Source organism: Furipterus horrens, unplaced genomic scaffold, assembly GCF_987537825.1.
Source record: "Furipterus horrens unplaced genomic scaffold, mFurHor1.1.pri manual_scaffold_11, whole genome shotgun sequence".
NCBI lineage: Eukaryota > Metazoa > Chordata > Mammalia > Chiroptera > Furipteridae > Furipterus > Furipterus horrens.
The window spans coordinates 231,131-245,312 of record NW_028327181.1 but is presented as its reverse complement, the minus strand read 5'-3'; the positions used below and the strand labels follow the sequence as shown (position 1 = coordinate 245,312).

The 14,182-nt window shown below is 57.3% G+C and overlaps 1 protein-coding gene across 3 annotated transcripts in view; it reads right to left on the bottom strand.

Annotated features, from left to right (window-relative positions):
• Positions 1–14,182, bottom strand: part of GOLGA3 (golgin A3) — a 31,134-nt gene that overhangs the window by 695 nt on the left and 16,257 nt on the right. For all 3 annotated transcript variants that reach the window (XM_090290660.1, XM_090290659.1, XM_090290661.1), the window contains 15 exons: positions 12,383–12,520; positions 11,060–11,221; positions 10,400–10,768; positions 9,300–9,377; positions 8,130–8,393; positions 7,123–7,217; positions 6,576–6,792; positions 4,892–5,035; positions 4,278–4,475; positions 3,568–3,684; positions 3,161–3,300; positions 2,504–2,636; positions 2,207–2,329; positions 1,473–1,637; positions 545–708 (listed from right to left, as the gene is read on the bottom strand). In XM_090290660.1, the coding sequence (XP_090146786.1) occupies positions 545–708; positions 1,473–1,637; positions 2,207–2,329; positions 2,504–2,636; positions 3,161–3,300; positions 3,568–3,684; positions 4,278–4,475; positions 4,892–5,035; positions 6,576–6,792; positions 7,123–7,217; positions 8,130–8,393; positions 9,300–9,377; positions 10,400–10,768; positions 11,060–11,221; positions 12,383–12,520 (2,507 nt within the window). The remainder of the gene's footprint in view (positions 1–544; positions 709–1,472; positions 1,638–2,206; positions 2,330–2,503; positions 2,637–3,160; positions 3,301–3,567; positions 3,685–4,277; positions 4,476–4,891; positions 5,036–6,575; positions 6,793–7,122; positions 7,218–8,129; positions 8,394–9,299; positions 9,378–10,399; positions 10,769–11,059; positions 11,222–12,382; positions 12,521–14,182) is intronic.

Genomic DNA, 14,182 nt, shown 5'->3' with positions numbered 1-14,182 from the left:
GAGCAAAGGTGGGAAGGCAGGTCAGGGGTGAGCCAGGACAGATGCCGTCGCTTCCCCAAGATGGACGTGGAGCCTAACAGGCCTCAACTGGACAGCCATTTGCTCACACGTCTCTGGTGCCTTCAGAAACCAAAGGAACCTCTCCATTTGCACCAGCAACAGCGATAGAGGTCACAGAACAGGGACTCTCGACACTGTTCTTGGTGCCATGCAGAGGCCAACAGGCCACGAGGCTACGCACACAGTCTTCTTTTCAGTGACAAGGTGAGGAAGACAGTCAAGGGACTCACACGTGGCTTCCCTCACTGGGTCTAAAAATGATGTCCCCACATGGCCACACCCTCTGAATAACAGCCTCATGCCAATGGGGTTTAAGGGTGCACAGCTTCTCGGGGTCCTTTTGCTGTAGGCGACCCTCACAATGTGACATCACTTAACAGAGATCTGCTCAGCCCTGGCAGGGCACTCAGTGCTGTAGCAGGGACTCTGCCAAGGTCAGCACGCGACTCAGAGACTAAGCAACAGGAGACAGGGCCCCTCGTACTTCAGTTGCTGGAGACAGCTGTTGAGGTTCCTCAGGGGCTCCTTGCTCACAGCGGGCGGGGGTCTCAGCAGCTCCTCCAGCAGCGAGGCCGGGACCGGGCAGTCAGGGACCTTCACTGGTGTCACGGGGCTGGATGGGCTGGCCTCACCTCTCCGTTCCTTTCTCTGTTCATAGAAACGCCTGGTTAGCTCGCCACCGCCCGTCCCAGGGTCTCTGCTCGCCTGCACCCACTGAGCTGGTACCCACAGGGGCTCAAGAAATGTTGGCCAAACAAACCCTTCCTGCCACACACGACAGAACAAACCACAGTCCTGGCTCCTCAGAATGGAGCTGAGCCCTAAACGTGAGCTTCCACGCGGGGCATTCCATGAGAGACCACAACCGTGACTCTGAGTTTCCCTAAGAAACTGAATCAGTTTTCCAACTCAGGTGACTCCTCTTTCTAAGACTTCAAATTTTTTTTCACAGATAGACGAGTGATGCTAATAAATCCCTGCATCTGAGCTCCTTCTTGGGAAAACACAAGTATATGCTGAGAAGAGACAAACGCTAGGCACACAGACAATCTGAGAGGGGCCTGCGACCACAGCCTCAATGTCCTGGGGTTCCAGGGCTCGAGCTGTGTCCCAGCCAGGCCCAGTGAGGGGCCAGGGAACCTCGTGAACACAGTGAACTATGACCTTACTTGGTTAATAAAACCCTGTCAACAAAACGGCACCTGAACTCATAAAAAGAAGCAAACATTTCGTTGGAAAAGGTGCCAAAACAAACACTTGAACTGTTGTCCAAGCAGAGTCCTCCACCACTTACTTTCACACAGGGGCTGCTGAATGTGGGTCAAACACACTTTATTTCTGAGACACCCCCCCACCCCCCACAGCCCCCCGCAGGCCTGCAGCCCCCGCTCCCAGCACCGCAGCCTGCTCACCGTCTTGGCCGCACCACGTCGCAGGTCCAGCCTGAGCTGCTGGTTCTGCTGCAGCAGAGTTTTCATGTTGCTTTTCAGCTCCGACACTTTAGCTTGAAGCATGAACTTGTCTTTTTGGGTCGTGGACAGGTCTTCCCGCACCATCTCCAGCTCAGACGTGATGTTCTATGGAAGTAAGTCATAGAGTTTTCAAAGCTCAGAGACCTGAAAGGTACTGCAAGGACGTCCGCTTGCGTGTCGTGAGTCTAAGGGGACATAGCAAGGTGCTGGCTGTCACAAGAGGACCTGCCTGGCTCCAGTCCCTCCCTGCAGGCGAGTCTGTGATGCTTGCAGTTCCCCTCGCATCCCACGTGCCCTCACCCGTCCTGACCACGCCCACGACGCGCCAGAGTTCCCGGTGTGAATCCCACGCTCAGCTACTGAGAAAGCGTGGAAGTCGGCTCTGGTGGCCAGCCGAGCCGGCACAGACAAGTCACACTCCTGACCCCCCAGCAGTCAGGACTGCCCCAGACCCTGTTGTGTAAACATGTCACACGTGCTGTCAGTTACTGGTACATTTCACAGTGTAGCCCAGGCATGGCACCAGGCTCTGGTGTCCTCGGTCTCCACCTGCTGCGTGACCCAGACATCCTTGAGAAATAGGTAACATGGCCCCGAGGTCCACTGTCACTGCTGACATGGCGGGCAGCCTGAGGTCAAATCTGCCTGAGGTCCCCAGGCTGCGCTCCTGGTACCTGCAGAGACCGCTCGGCCCCATCCAGCTCCTGCCTGCTCTGCTGCTCAGTCAGGTTCAGGTGCTGCTTCAGGGACTGGATTTCTCGCTCCTTCTGATCCACTTCCCACTTGAGGTTTTCCATCTACATGAGGGAAAGTCACACAAGCAAAAGAATTTCATAGTGGCCTTCTTGCACAAAAAATGCTCTGACTCTGAGTCTTGTTTAATGTGACACTCGGGACACAGGACGATCCCTGTGCCAGCAGAGCCCAGCTCTGCAGGTCCTGTCACCAAGAGGCAGAGCCACCCCACCGACCTCCTGGTTTCCTGCGGGCTGACTGCTCAGTTGCTCGTCGAGCTGCTTCTGCAGCAGCTGCAGCTGCGTCCGCGCCTCTGCTAGCTCTGCCTGGAACTGCACGACTTCCTGGGCATGTGTCCCCTCCTGAAGCCTGGCACAGAGAACATGACAGATGCAACAGCAGCATGCTGCCCACATGACCCCTCAGCCCAAACGTGTCAGCTCCGAGTGACCCGTGCCGGGGGATGCCCATGCACTGCTCCCCCTGGGTGGGGACTGTCTCAGGGTGTTTGACGCACTGTCTTGACTGAGTCTCATGAGCCCCCTGGGATGATGGTGGGAGGGATGGTATCACAGGGACCTGACCCCGCGCGACTCAAGGCTGCTCTCATCGGAGCTCACAGTGAGTCTCAGAGGTGGGCACTGCCTCCAGGGCCTGTCCCCCACACTGGGAACTCCGTTCTCAGTGAGGGTCTGGGAGGGTGCAGAGGGCACAGCAGCACAGGGGCTGGAACATGGGGGTTAAGCGCAGACTTCTCGAGAGAGATCAGACGTCATCTCCCTCCCAGACCTGCTCACACAGTGATGTAAGAGTATGCAATGTGCTAACTGGACATGAGGCAGAACCCTGGTGGGGACCCTGTAGTGGTCGGCGCTCCACCCGTGGACACTCACTGGAGACGCTCAGCCTCCACCTGCAGCGTCTGCACCAGAAGCTCCTTGGCCTGCAATTCCTTCTTCACCTCGCTCAGCTCCAAGGTGGCGGCTTTGAAGTGGCGGCGGTTGTGCCCTGCTTCTGCTTTGGCTGCCGCCACCTGGAAGGAGGACACTGGTCTCAGTGGGGGTCAAAGCAAGAGCAGTATCCCCTCTGCCCTCACTTGTCCTGATGAGCACCAGTGCTCTCCAGCCCCCACTGTCACTCAGGCCCTGATGCCCGCTCTGTGCTCGGGACACGTCAGCAAAGGTACTTGTACGTTAAGTCCCTGGAGAGAATGGCTATGCCAAGGGGCCCATGCCCAGCTGTGCCTGGCAAAGACTGCATGCGGCTGTGCTGTGGACATGGTCGGACACTGGCCACACACCTGTTCCCTGAGGGTGTGCACTTCCAGCTTCTCTCTCTCCAGGGCGGCTTGTAAGGTCTGCACCAGCTGCCTCATCTGGCGGTCCTCCTCCTGTTTGCGCTGCATGATGGCCTGAACCTGCAGTGCAGCACCGAGGGGACCAGTCAGGAAGGACCCCAATGCCACAGCCTACAGAGCCTGGGGCAAAGCACAGGCCACTGCAACCAGTGCCACACGGGGGCCCAGCAGTGTCCGGCATAGGCCTCATGACATGTTACCATCAAGAGTAGGAGACGGGAAGTACAGAGGCTCCATTTCTGGGGACACTGCTACAGACACACACCTGAGGTTACAGGTGCACAGTCACACAATCACACTCAAGCATATGGCCACCAAGACGCAATGCCTCCACAGTGAGGCAGGTGGCGCACATGGCGAGGCAGCAGATGGAAGCGGTGGGGACCTGAGCCAAACAGAAGTCTGTGAGCACTTTGAGGGCTGGGAAACCCAAGGCTATTGACAGCCATAGGGGGACATCCCCGCCGGCCCCAGAGGCTGCGCGGCCTGAACTGAGACCAGGGTCTGGAGCGAGATCCCTGCAACTACCCAGCAGGAGTTGCCTGCTCTAAGCTCTCCCGGGACTTGTTATGGGATGGTACCGGGCCTCCACGCACACGTGAGGTGGGGTGTTGCGCTTTCCCTACAGGAGACGCGGTGACTAAGTCTGATACCTGGAGGTTCAGCTCCACGAGGTCAGCCTCCCTCTTGGCCAGCGCGGTCTCCAACACACTGTTGTGCTCGCGCAAAGCCGCGCTGGACTGGCTGAGGCCCGTGAGCTTCCCTCGCTCGTGCTCCACCTCCAGAGCTAACTTCTTGTTCAGCTCCTCCAGCTGCTTTATCTTCCTCCTGAAGCCTCTGGATTCCTGAAGCTGAAACAAGTCCTAGTGACGTTGTGCAGTCACACGTTCTGGTCAGAACCACCACCCACTAGAAGCAGAAGAGCCAACGTAAGACACAGTGACAGAGGCCCGGAGCCTGACAGTCCCGCGGGATCTCTCAAGGTCGACCTTGGAATTTGCAGCCACAGCACTGAGGGCAGGAGCACGGCTGCCACAGGCCTCTGATGCCCCCACACGGGAGGCGGTGGACACATCCCTGCTAGAGGCTGGTGTTATCATGTGTGGGGGGTCTACACTCAGGTTGTCAAAGATCCAGAGACGAGGTCGGACGGGTGCCGAGTGCTGAGCGGTCAGGTCGGCCACACAGGCAGCCAGGCCGGGGCCCCAGAGCCGCACCAGGGCAGGCTGGCCCACACGCTTTGCTGCACAGCCATGAGCTCACTTACCTCGTCCTCCAGCTCCAGCACCTTCTCCCGGTTCTCCTCCAGCTCCTGGCTGGTCAGAGCGATGACCTCCTGCAGCTCCTTCTCCAGCATCACCTTGCTGTGCCCCACGGTCTGCAGCTCCACCTCCAGGGCCTGGATTCTCTCCTGATAGCAGGACAGGAAGGTGGCCTGGGTCATGGGCTTCAACATGTCCACGGAAGGTGCTGACCTCCCTCCCATGTAGCCCAAAGTCGCCTGACCCCGAGAGGCTCCTCCTGACCACACCGACAGCAGGACTTCACTCACCCCTTCATGCGCACATAAGCACACCTGCACACACGCACACACTCTCGCTGCTGCTGGGGTGCAGGTGTCGCTCTGAGCTCTTACACTCGTCCCTCCACTGAGCCTTCTGATGAGGGGACTGACTGCCTACCGAGATGCAGGAAGGTGAAGGACCTCCCCCAGGCCTACCTTCTGCGTGTGGCTCTTGGGCTGAGCTCCTGCAGCAAGCGGATGGCAAAAATCTAGATGCTTTACACCCTCTCGCCTCCCGCATAAGCAGAGGAATTTTAAAAAGTATATTTTACAGTGGAAGGGAAATTGTAATTGAATAAATTAACCCCCCCAAACATTTTATAAAGTTAGCAGGGGATAAAGAATATAATTTAACTTGGCAAGAAAACACCATGCCATGATAAACTCAGACAGTAGATACGAACTCCATATGAGAAGAAATACAATTACTAAACATAAGTGAAATAACTCAAATTAAAAAGTGATAAACAAAATATAAACTGACTTACTCAGATAGAATTTTACTGAGTAGCGAAAGTGAAAAACGGTCAGACCTGAAGCTGGCAGGGGTCCCGAGCAAGTCTGAGAGCCGTGAGTTCAGCGCCGCCCACCCAACCCCCAACGGGACCTCGAGCCTGCTGCCACCGTCCGTGCCATTTAGGGATGCCAGCCAACCACGACCTTAAAGATAACCTACAAGCCAAAGGCTCTGGGCTCCTGACATGGGCTTCCTGGCCCGATTCCTCCAGGACAAGGCCTCCCCATCAGCAGAGCCGCCTGCGCCTCGGTGCTGGCGCACACCAGCGCGGGCCTGAGCCGCCTCACTTTCCTGTTCTCTCTCTCGCAGCCTTTGCTGGCCTCACCGTCCCTCAACCAGAGCGCCCAGGTCTCACCCTACGGGAGCCGTCAGTCTGTACGACACAGGCCCTGAGTCCCGCTCACGTCACGCAGGCCGTTCATCTGCCGAGACGCCACCGGTCCGCCTAAGCGCCTTGCTCATCCAGGCCTGGCCCAATGCTGCCCGCTCCGGAAACATGCTGACTGTCCCACGCTCACCAGAGCCTCAACGGGCGCCCTCGCACTGCTCACAGAAATCTCCCCAGACACCGAAGGAGCGCGAAGGAGCCGGCGCGGCAAGTGCACCGTGGGCCTGCCTAGGGACCGCGTGTCCAGGACCCGAGCCGGCCCCCCCCCCACCCCCCCGGGTTCACAGGGACTAAGCAAGAGGACCTGCGTGTAGCTCACAGCCCTGGTCAAGTCGACACGATGTCGAATTTCGGGGAAGTGCTGCCCACACATGCGCACGCCCCCTTCCCGGGGTTTCTATGATGGTGTCAGGGGAAATGCTCACAGCCTCCATGACCCCGTCCTGAGAACCCGTGATGGCCGGAGCGGACGCGGTACGCACGTGCAGTGTGAGGTCGCTGGGGCCGCCGGCCGCCTGGGCTTTCAGCTGGCTCAGCTCGGCCTCGGCTGCCTCCTTGGCCGTGAGGGCCTCCTGCAGGCGGCGGCTGAGGATGCTCACGGCGCTCTCGTAGGCCCTGTGCTTGCTCTTCATCTCCTTCTGAGCGCTGCTCAGGTCCGAGCCCAGACGCGTCACCCTCTGCTTCTGTTCGGTGATGGCCCTGGGGTGAGGCAGAGAGGACAGGTTATCCTAAGTCCCTCTCCCCTGCCCCTAGCTCTACCTCTCCTGATCCTGCGCCCCTAGGTCCAAGACCCCTGGATGTGGCCAGCGTCCGCAGCCCCCCAGTGCCCAGCACTGTGCTCAAACCCACCCGGCTCCTCCTGGAGCTGCTCACAGGCTCCTACCCAACGTGGGGTCATGCGTAAGTCACGGGCTGACAGGAGCAAAGCCTGTGTCTGCATGTGTGGGATGTGCTGGGGTGGCACCCACCAAGCGCAGGACACAAAACTCAAACGGAAATACAAACAGAGCGGGCGAGGCCCAGGCTCACCTCGCGGCTCCCTGCCGCAGCTCCTCGACCTGGGACTTGAGCACCTCGTTGGCCTCCGTCAGCGCAGCCACCTGCTGCTTATCAAACTGCAGGGACTTCACAGGAGAGAGGGGGAGCCAGTGAGCCCAGAGCTCCGCCTGCCTCTGCTGCCCGACTCTAGACGCGCCCCGGGCCTGTGGTCCCCTTTCAGGGCGTTGACGGTCCTGACAGAGAGCTTTGCCCTTTTACAAGGGGGTGCATCAGAGACCAGGCACGCCAGCGGCCGGTGCCACAGCAATGGAGGGGACACTGGGAAGGACCCCTTGCCTTGGGCTCCCGGCACCCATGGAAGTGACTATGGACGGGATCAGGGGCCTCGGCCCCTCCTGGCCCTGCGTGCTGTCCCGAGCCCATCCGTGGCGTGTGTCCCAGCCAAGCCCCTGGCTCCTGCAGCCCCACCTGCACCCACACGCCTCTGATGCCGGCTCTCCCCAAAACTCCTAGCATGTAGGCTCCAGCCAACCTGCCCCCCTGCGTCCCACCTGGCCCACTCCTGAGTCTTCAAACGCCTCACACAACCAACAGCCCTGCTCCGCCGTGGCCCCCAGTTTCCATCTCAGGGAACGCCCGGCAGCCCCAGCAGGACCCGGACGGAGGTCTGGCTTTCCCCACCCTCAGCCAGTGCTGTCGCCGCCACCTCCACCAGGCTTGTGCCTTCACGCTGGCCTCCCCCCGTGCGCCTCCATCCCGGCGACCATCCCCGCCCCTCGCCAGCTCCTGCTGCCCAGAGGCCGACCCCCTGCTACAGCCTGGGCTCCCTGCTGGCCCTCAGACCTGGGTGACTCCTGGCTCTCCGCACGGCGCCGGTTCTCCTCCCGCACTCAAGTCACTGTCACGCGCCTGCAAGTGCCTGGCACCTGCACCGCTGTACGCGCCCACCTGCCCCAGCCCATCTAGGTAAAGACCCCTGCCCCACCCCCATGAGAGCCCCGAACAGCCAAGCCTTCCCCATCAGCGCATCCCCACACCTGCAGGTGCGTCTCCATCTCGTCGCGTTCCCGCTGCACTGACTCCAGTTGCCCTTCGAGAGCCGCCATCTGCTGCTGGACCTGGGACACCTCCTTCTGCAAGTGAGCGCACTCTGCCTCTACGGACTTCTTGTCTCCTTGGACCTGGATCAGCTCTCGCCTCAGCTCCTTCACCTCCCCATCCAGCTTCTTCTTCGTGGCCTTGAGCTCACTGATGAGCTGGTCTCTCGAGGCAGCATCCCGTCGGTAGGCCTCCACCATCACCTGTCAGGACAGAGCTGCAGCCAGCGCCGGAAGGGCCACCAGGGCACACACGGCTTACACAGAAATGCTTACAGGCCCTGACACATGTGGCTCAGGGGGTTGGGCCTCATCCCACAAACCGAAAGGTTGCCACTTGCTCCCCAGTCAGGGCACAGGCCTGGGTTGTGGGCCAGGTCCCCGGTTGGGGGCGGGCGGGGGCAACAATCAATGTCTCTCCCCCTCTTTTTCTCCATCCCTTTCCCTCTAAAAATAAATTTAAAAAATATTTTTTAAAATGCTCATAGCTTGTCTTGGGGTACAGATAACATCTCACTAAACCAAGGACGCCATCAACTGAAGGCACCCGTTATCTCGCTCCTGAACGAGTCGGGGGGAGCACGGAGCTGCCACGCCAGGTGCGGGTGCCTTCACCATCCGTCTCCTCGGGGTTCTGGCAATTCCTTCTCCGAGCTGTGCTCCCGGCTGGCAGGGAAGCCCACACCACTCTGCGTGTGCCCTCTGGGGCTAACTGTCCTCAGACCATGTGCTGGTGACACTTGCTCATGCCTCCTACATGGATGGGCTTCACAAACACACATGTACCACACATGTAGCACACCCTATGTCAATGCTGGGTCATGGTGTCGTTCTTCAAGCACGTGTGATGATGATGCACACTCTCTGCTGTGACCACAGGGAGTGATCGCGTGGTTAGACCCAGCCCCACTGTGCACGCACCTGACTCTGGAGACGATAATATGGGATGGTGGGGGGTGCATCTCAGATCAAGGACGTGCCTTTAGAGACTGAAGGTGTCTAGATGTTACCCTGCTCTAAATCAACGCATCCTAGTGACGTGATTAAACCACTTACAAGACTGTTTCACACACTTGTTTCACATGAAGAACACCAACTACTCAACTTTACCTTTTGTTGAAGAAACTGTTCCTTTATTTTCTGTGTCTGCTTTTTCAGAGAGGCAGCCTCTTCCTGCAGGTGCTCCACCTACGAGGGACACACGTGCACAGATGTTACTGACGGCTGCAGGCTGACCCTGCACCTATGAGGGACAGGTGTGCTCTTTGATTCCCGAGTCGGGGACAGGAATGCCACCCCCACATCCCACCCACTGTTTTGAGAATAATAATCTTAGTCCAAGGTGTAGCGACCAGTGATCTGGTCAATAACAACATGGGCAAAACTGGAATCTGATCGACAGTGCCTCATACCAACAACGGTCTCTTCCAGAGCTTTCCGAGGATCAGCTGATGTCCCTCTTACTAACAGTGAAATCAAACTCAAATTTACCCAAAGAATTTGCACAATTTCTGTAACTATGTCCCTACTGGTTGGACAAGCTGCATCTGTATCTGTCCTAGGAAGTAACTTAACTTGGTCAATGTTTGCAGAGAAAACACAGCCTCCCTCAATTTCACTTCCCCAAAGGGAAAACTGTCACTGATTTTTTTCTGGTCCTGTTGCTTATGTGCTGGGATCAGAGACTAAATCGTTCCCTTATGCCAACTCTAGCTCTGCCCACCCTACCACTTGCTTGTTCTGTCCAGTTGTGTTAGCTGTCAGCCTAATGGCTCCCAGGTGCAGGTGCTAGGTCACATCCACACACCCAGACACTTAGGCCATCCGCCCACCTCACCCGCCAACACGAGACTGTCCGTCGTGTCCTGGGGGTCCCACTGCTCAGGCACACGGGAAGGAAAAGACAAGGTTCACATAGCTCTCCCTGAGTTCCACATCATCCGTGGACAGAAGCTCTGTTAATTGGTAGATCACTTTCAAAGGCCAAACATGACTGTTCCCTGGCTCTCAGCCTCTCCATGCCCAGCAGCTGAAGAGGGCTGGAAGCCCAGCACCCGCGGGAGGGGGTCGTTCCCCAGCTGAGCCCTGGGCCCAGCCCTGGATACACTTTCACGTCTGTAAAACGGGGTTCGAAGGAAGAGCCTAACCTTCGGTGTCTGTGCTCACGTGTGTGATTGCGACTTGTACAGAATGACGGCAAATGGCATTACCTGGCTGGACTTGACGGCTAATTCCTGTCTCAACTGTTCCAAAATTTCTGACGCTTCCTCAGCACCTTCTTCCAAGCGTCTGGCTCCTCTGTCAAGCTCCTCCCTGCCACTCCTGGCCGCCTGCAGAGCTACCTCCAAGACAATCTTCTCCTTCTGCAGGAAGCAGATGGTGTCGTCCCTGGAGGTGGCCTCGCCCTGTAGCTCCTCCATCCGGGCTTGCAGCTCGTCGTAGCGCACCTGCAGGTCCCCCAGGGCCTGCTCCCAGCTCTGCAGCGTCTCCTGTGCCGAGGTGAACTGCTTCAGCAGGTCCAGGTGCTCCTGCTGCAAGGCCTCGAGCTGCCGGTCTCGTTGTTGTAGGGTCAGCTTCACCTGGAAAAGGGATTAGACTCAGTGTGACCGCCCACTCCGGAATTTATACTGCTTCCCTGTTCAGGTTTGAGATCCCCTGCAGGAACACTCTGCGGGCAGTGTCCTGCATGTGAAGGTCTGGCGTACAAGAACCCTTGCAGAACTTAAGTGCTTGGCCAGGTCTGCGATCGCAGCCAGGTGTGGGTATGCGACAATGAAGTGAATCTGACAGAGGGACCTGCACAAGCACACACAGCAAGGACAGCCACGCATGGCCCCGGGTGCCTCTGCGGGGCCGTGGCGGGGCCTTGCCTGCTCCAGCTGCTGCTCCAGGGCTACTGCCGAGCCCGCCATCTTCTGCAGCTGCGCCTTCTCCTCCTCAAACTCCTCCAGCCTCCTCTGCAGGTCCTCCTCCACCATCGTCTTCGCCTCTTGAATCTGCACAAAGGCAGCTTCTTGGTCCAACATGTCAGCCTAGAACCGGAAGAACGTGTTTTAAAGAACAGGATAACCTGATGGCCACAGCGGATTGAACAGGAAACTCGCTAGGTGGTTAGGGGCCTCGTCCACATCACCGTCTGTCCACGACCTGCAAATGGAGGCGCCAAGGGCCACTGGGGTGGAAGGCTGGTGACCTCCCACTGCCCACTCTCTGCTCACAGTCCCCGATGCTGACCCTTGGGCCTGGCTGGAAGGAGAAGTGAGCAGACAACTGTCTGAGGACCTGGGATAAAGTGATGAATGACACTGCATGCTGCCTGTCACATGCTAAGCATCCAGGTGTGTCTCAGAAGGAAAAAAATGTTAGTTTATAATTTAGAGTTTTCTGGTTCTTTGAGGCTGGAGCCCATGAAGGCACATTTTCCACAACATGACTCTCCACTCATCCATGTCACCTGTGAGGACAAAGGCCATGTGCAGAGATGGAGAGAGGAGCCACACCAGCTGTAGGACACCGGCCTTCCACGTGACCAGAAAGCCAGTGACAAGACTGCCACACTCCACCCCCAAGATGCTGCATGCCCTTTTCTCTTCGACTTTTTCCAACAAGCCTAGAAAGTAGGTACTATTCTTCTCATTTTATAAAAAGAGAATGAGGCTCAGAGAGGTCAAGAAATTATCTAGGGTCTTGCAACTTGAAAAAATGACAGGCTCTGGGTCCCGGGCCAAGCTGCTGTCCCACTGCCCTGGGACCACCTCTGGGGCAGTGGCCTGGCTCTGGCCCGGCACACAGTGCAGGGCAGCACAGGAGCATAGGCCGGGTGCTCAGAGACAAGAAGTCACTTACTGCCGCCAGCTCTAAAATGCTCTCAGATGTGCACTATGCTGCACTCCTCCCTCCCGGCCCATGCTCTGCCCAGTGCCACCTGCTTCCGGGCTGAGCGCCAGGACCCAGTCCCACCGCGGGTCAGAGGGACCGAGTCACCACTGATCATTCTACGACAGAACGTGAGGAACTGAATCCCTACACCCAACCACTTCAGGCTGTTCAATACTTTAAGACATACAAATGTACGTGTATAATGCTAACGTTTACATGTATGTATATGTATTTGTCTATTTTCTGAACCGTGACCAGTGTCGAAAAAAGCCCAAAGCTGAAACCCAGCCCTGGTCACGGGGCAGCGCCCTCACCTCGATGCCCTGGAGCTGCAAGGCTATGCGCTCCTTCTCCTTGATGGATCTGTGCTGGGTCTCCGTCAGCTGCTGCGACAGAGACACGTTCTCCAGCTTCAGGTGCTCTAGGAGGCCTGTCTGGGTCATCTGTCCAACCTGCAAAGAAAACGTAAGGTGGGGAACTGCTAGATTTCAAGCTCAAGTGCAGAGAAGCCTGCGCCCAAGGCCGCCAGGGTGCAGGTCTCTGCCCATCGATGGCCCCTGGGGGACCAGATCCTTAGGAGCCCACCGCACAGGGTCTCTCTGCCCATATTCCCGCTGACCACCCTGACACCAGGGCCAACAGTTCTGTGCCGACAAGGGCAGGCGAGCCGGCAGCGGGGATCATGCCTCTGAGAACGTGCAGTTTGTGGCAAGACTTACACCGAAAGTCCCACTGAAAGCTCGCCCTGAGCCCCTAATGTGAGGGCCTCACCGGGATGCAGGTGCAGCGGGGGCTAGAAATCTGCCCCTTAGGTGAGCCAGCCAGGTGTGACCAGACACATTTCAGGCCCTGCCCGCTCTGTGTCATACTGTCCTGGACACACCCGCTGACCCCACCCGCTCCCGGGAAGTAACACTGGCGATCCAGCCCCCGCCCTAGCCCAGGCCGTCAGCCAGGCCTCCGCTGACCACTGTGTCCTGGGGAAGAAGGAGCCCAGAGAAGGGGTCAGCAGACACAAGGGTCTGCGACTGGACCTTTGAGTGTGCTACCTCTAGCTCCAAGAGCACCCCTTGAAGGATGCGAGTTGTAGGGTCTCGAGGGAAGCTGCCGGGCTGAGAGGGGCCATTTGCTGGGAACATGTCTCGAGGCAGCGAACCCAATAGAGGCCACCCTGCTGGAATGTCCTGGGAACACGTCTGTTACTAGGACAAGGGGGAAATGCTGAACCTGGGCCCCAGAGGGATTTGGAAAAACCAGCTACGTTTCTTTAACTGCCATCCCCAAAATCTTCCTGTTTTTATCTTCCCAACTCCACTTCTGAACTTCTGTCAGATAGGTAAATCTGGCTTCTTTAAATACCGTACACCTCATACAAATAAGTGTACCATCACTTCCAAATTACATTAACTTGTAAAATGATTTATTTCTAAGTTATGTTGTAAGCAGAACCAACGCTTGTCTGTGTGGTCCTTTAGCTTAAGTGTGTGATATAAATGTAAGAAGATTTCTATTTTGTACATGCGTAGACTTCAGATGTTTAAAAGAGGAGTGTTTGGTAGTTAGTATTTTACATCCTCTACTTGAGAAATAGTTTAAATTAATGTAAAATATTTTTTCTGGATCAAAAAAATGGGGGGGTGGGCCAAAACTTGCAGTTACATTCAAAAAGAAGACTGAGGCTGATGGAGGCACCACTTGGCCCCCTTGTGATCAACCTGGTTAGTCCAGAGACCTGCGGTTCGCAGCCACACGCGGTTCAGACCCTGCTGCTGCTCCGAGTCCTCCAGGGCAGGACACGGCCCAGAGGGTGCAGCCCCAGCATGACTGAGCCCCTGTGCCGGCTACCACGTGTGCCGGCTCCCTAACAAAACCAAAGGCTGGAGAACCTGGTGATCAGGCAGCTCGAGAGGGAGACTCTCCAGTCAGGAAGGAAATGCATGCATGTGCCCTGTGCATGTCACAAACAGGACAGGGGAGGGCAGAGACCAGGCAGACTACGATTTGAGAGTCTTGGCAGTCAGAACTGGGGACACAGGGCGTCCCAGAGAGGAGCATTTCAGGGTTAGATGTGCTAAAGCGGAGGCTGGGAGACCCTGGGTCAGAAGGTCACGAAG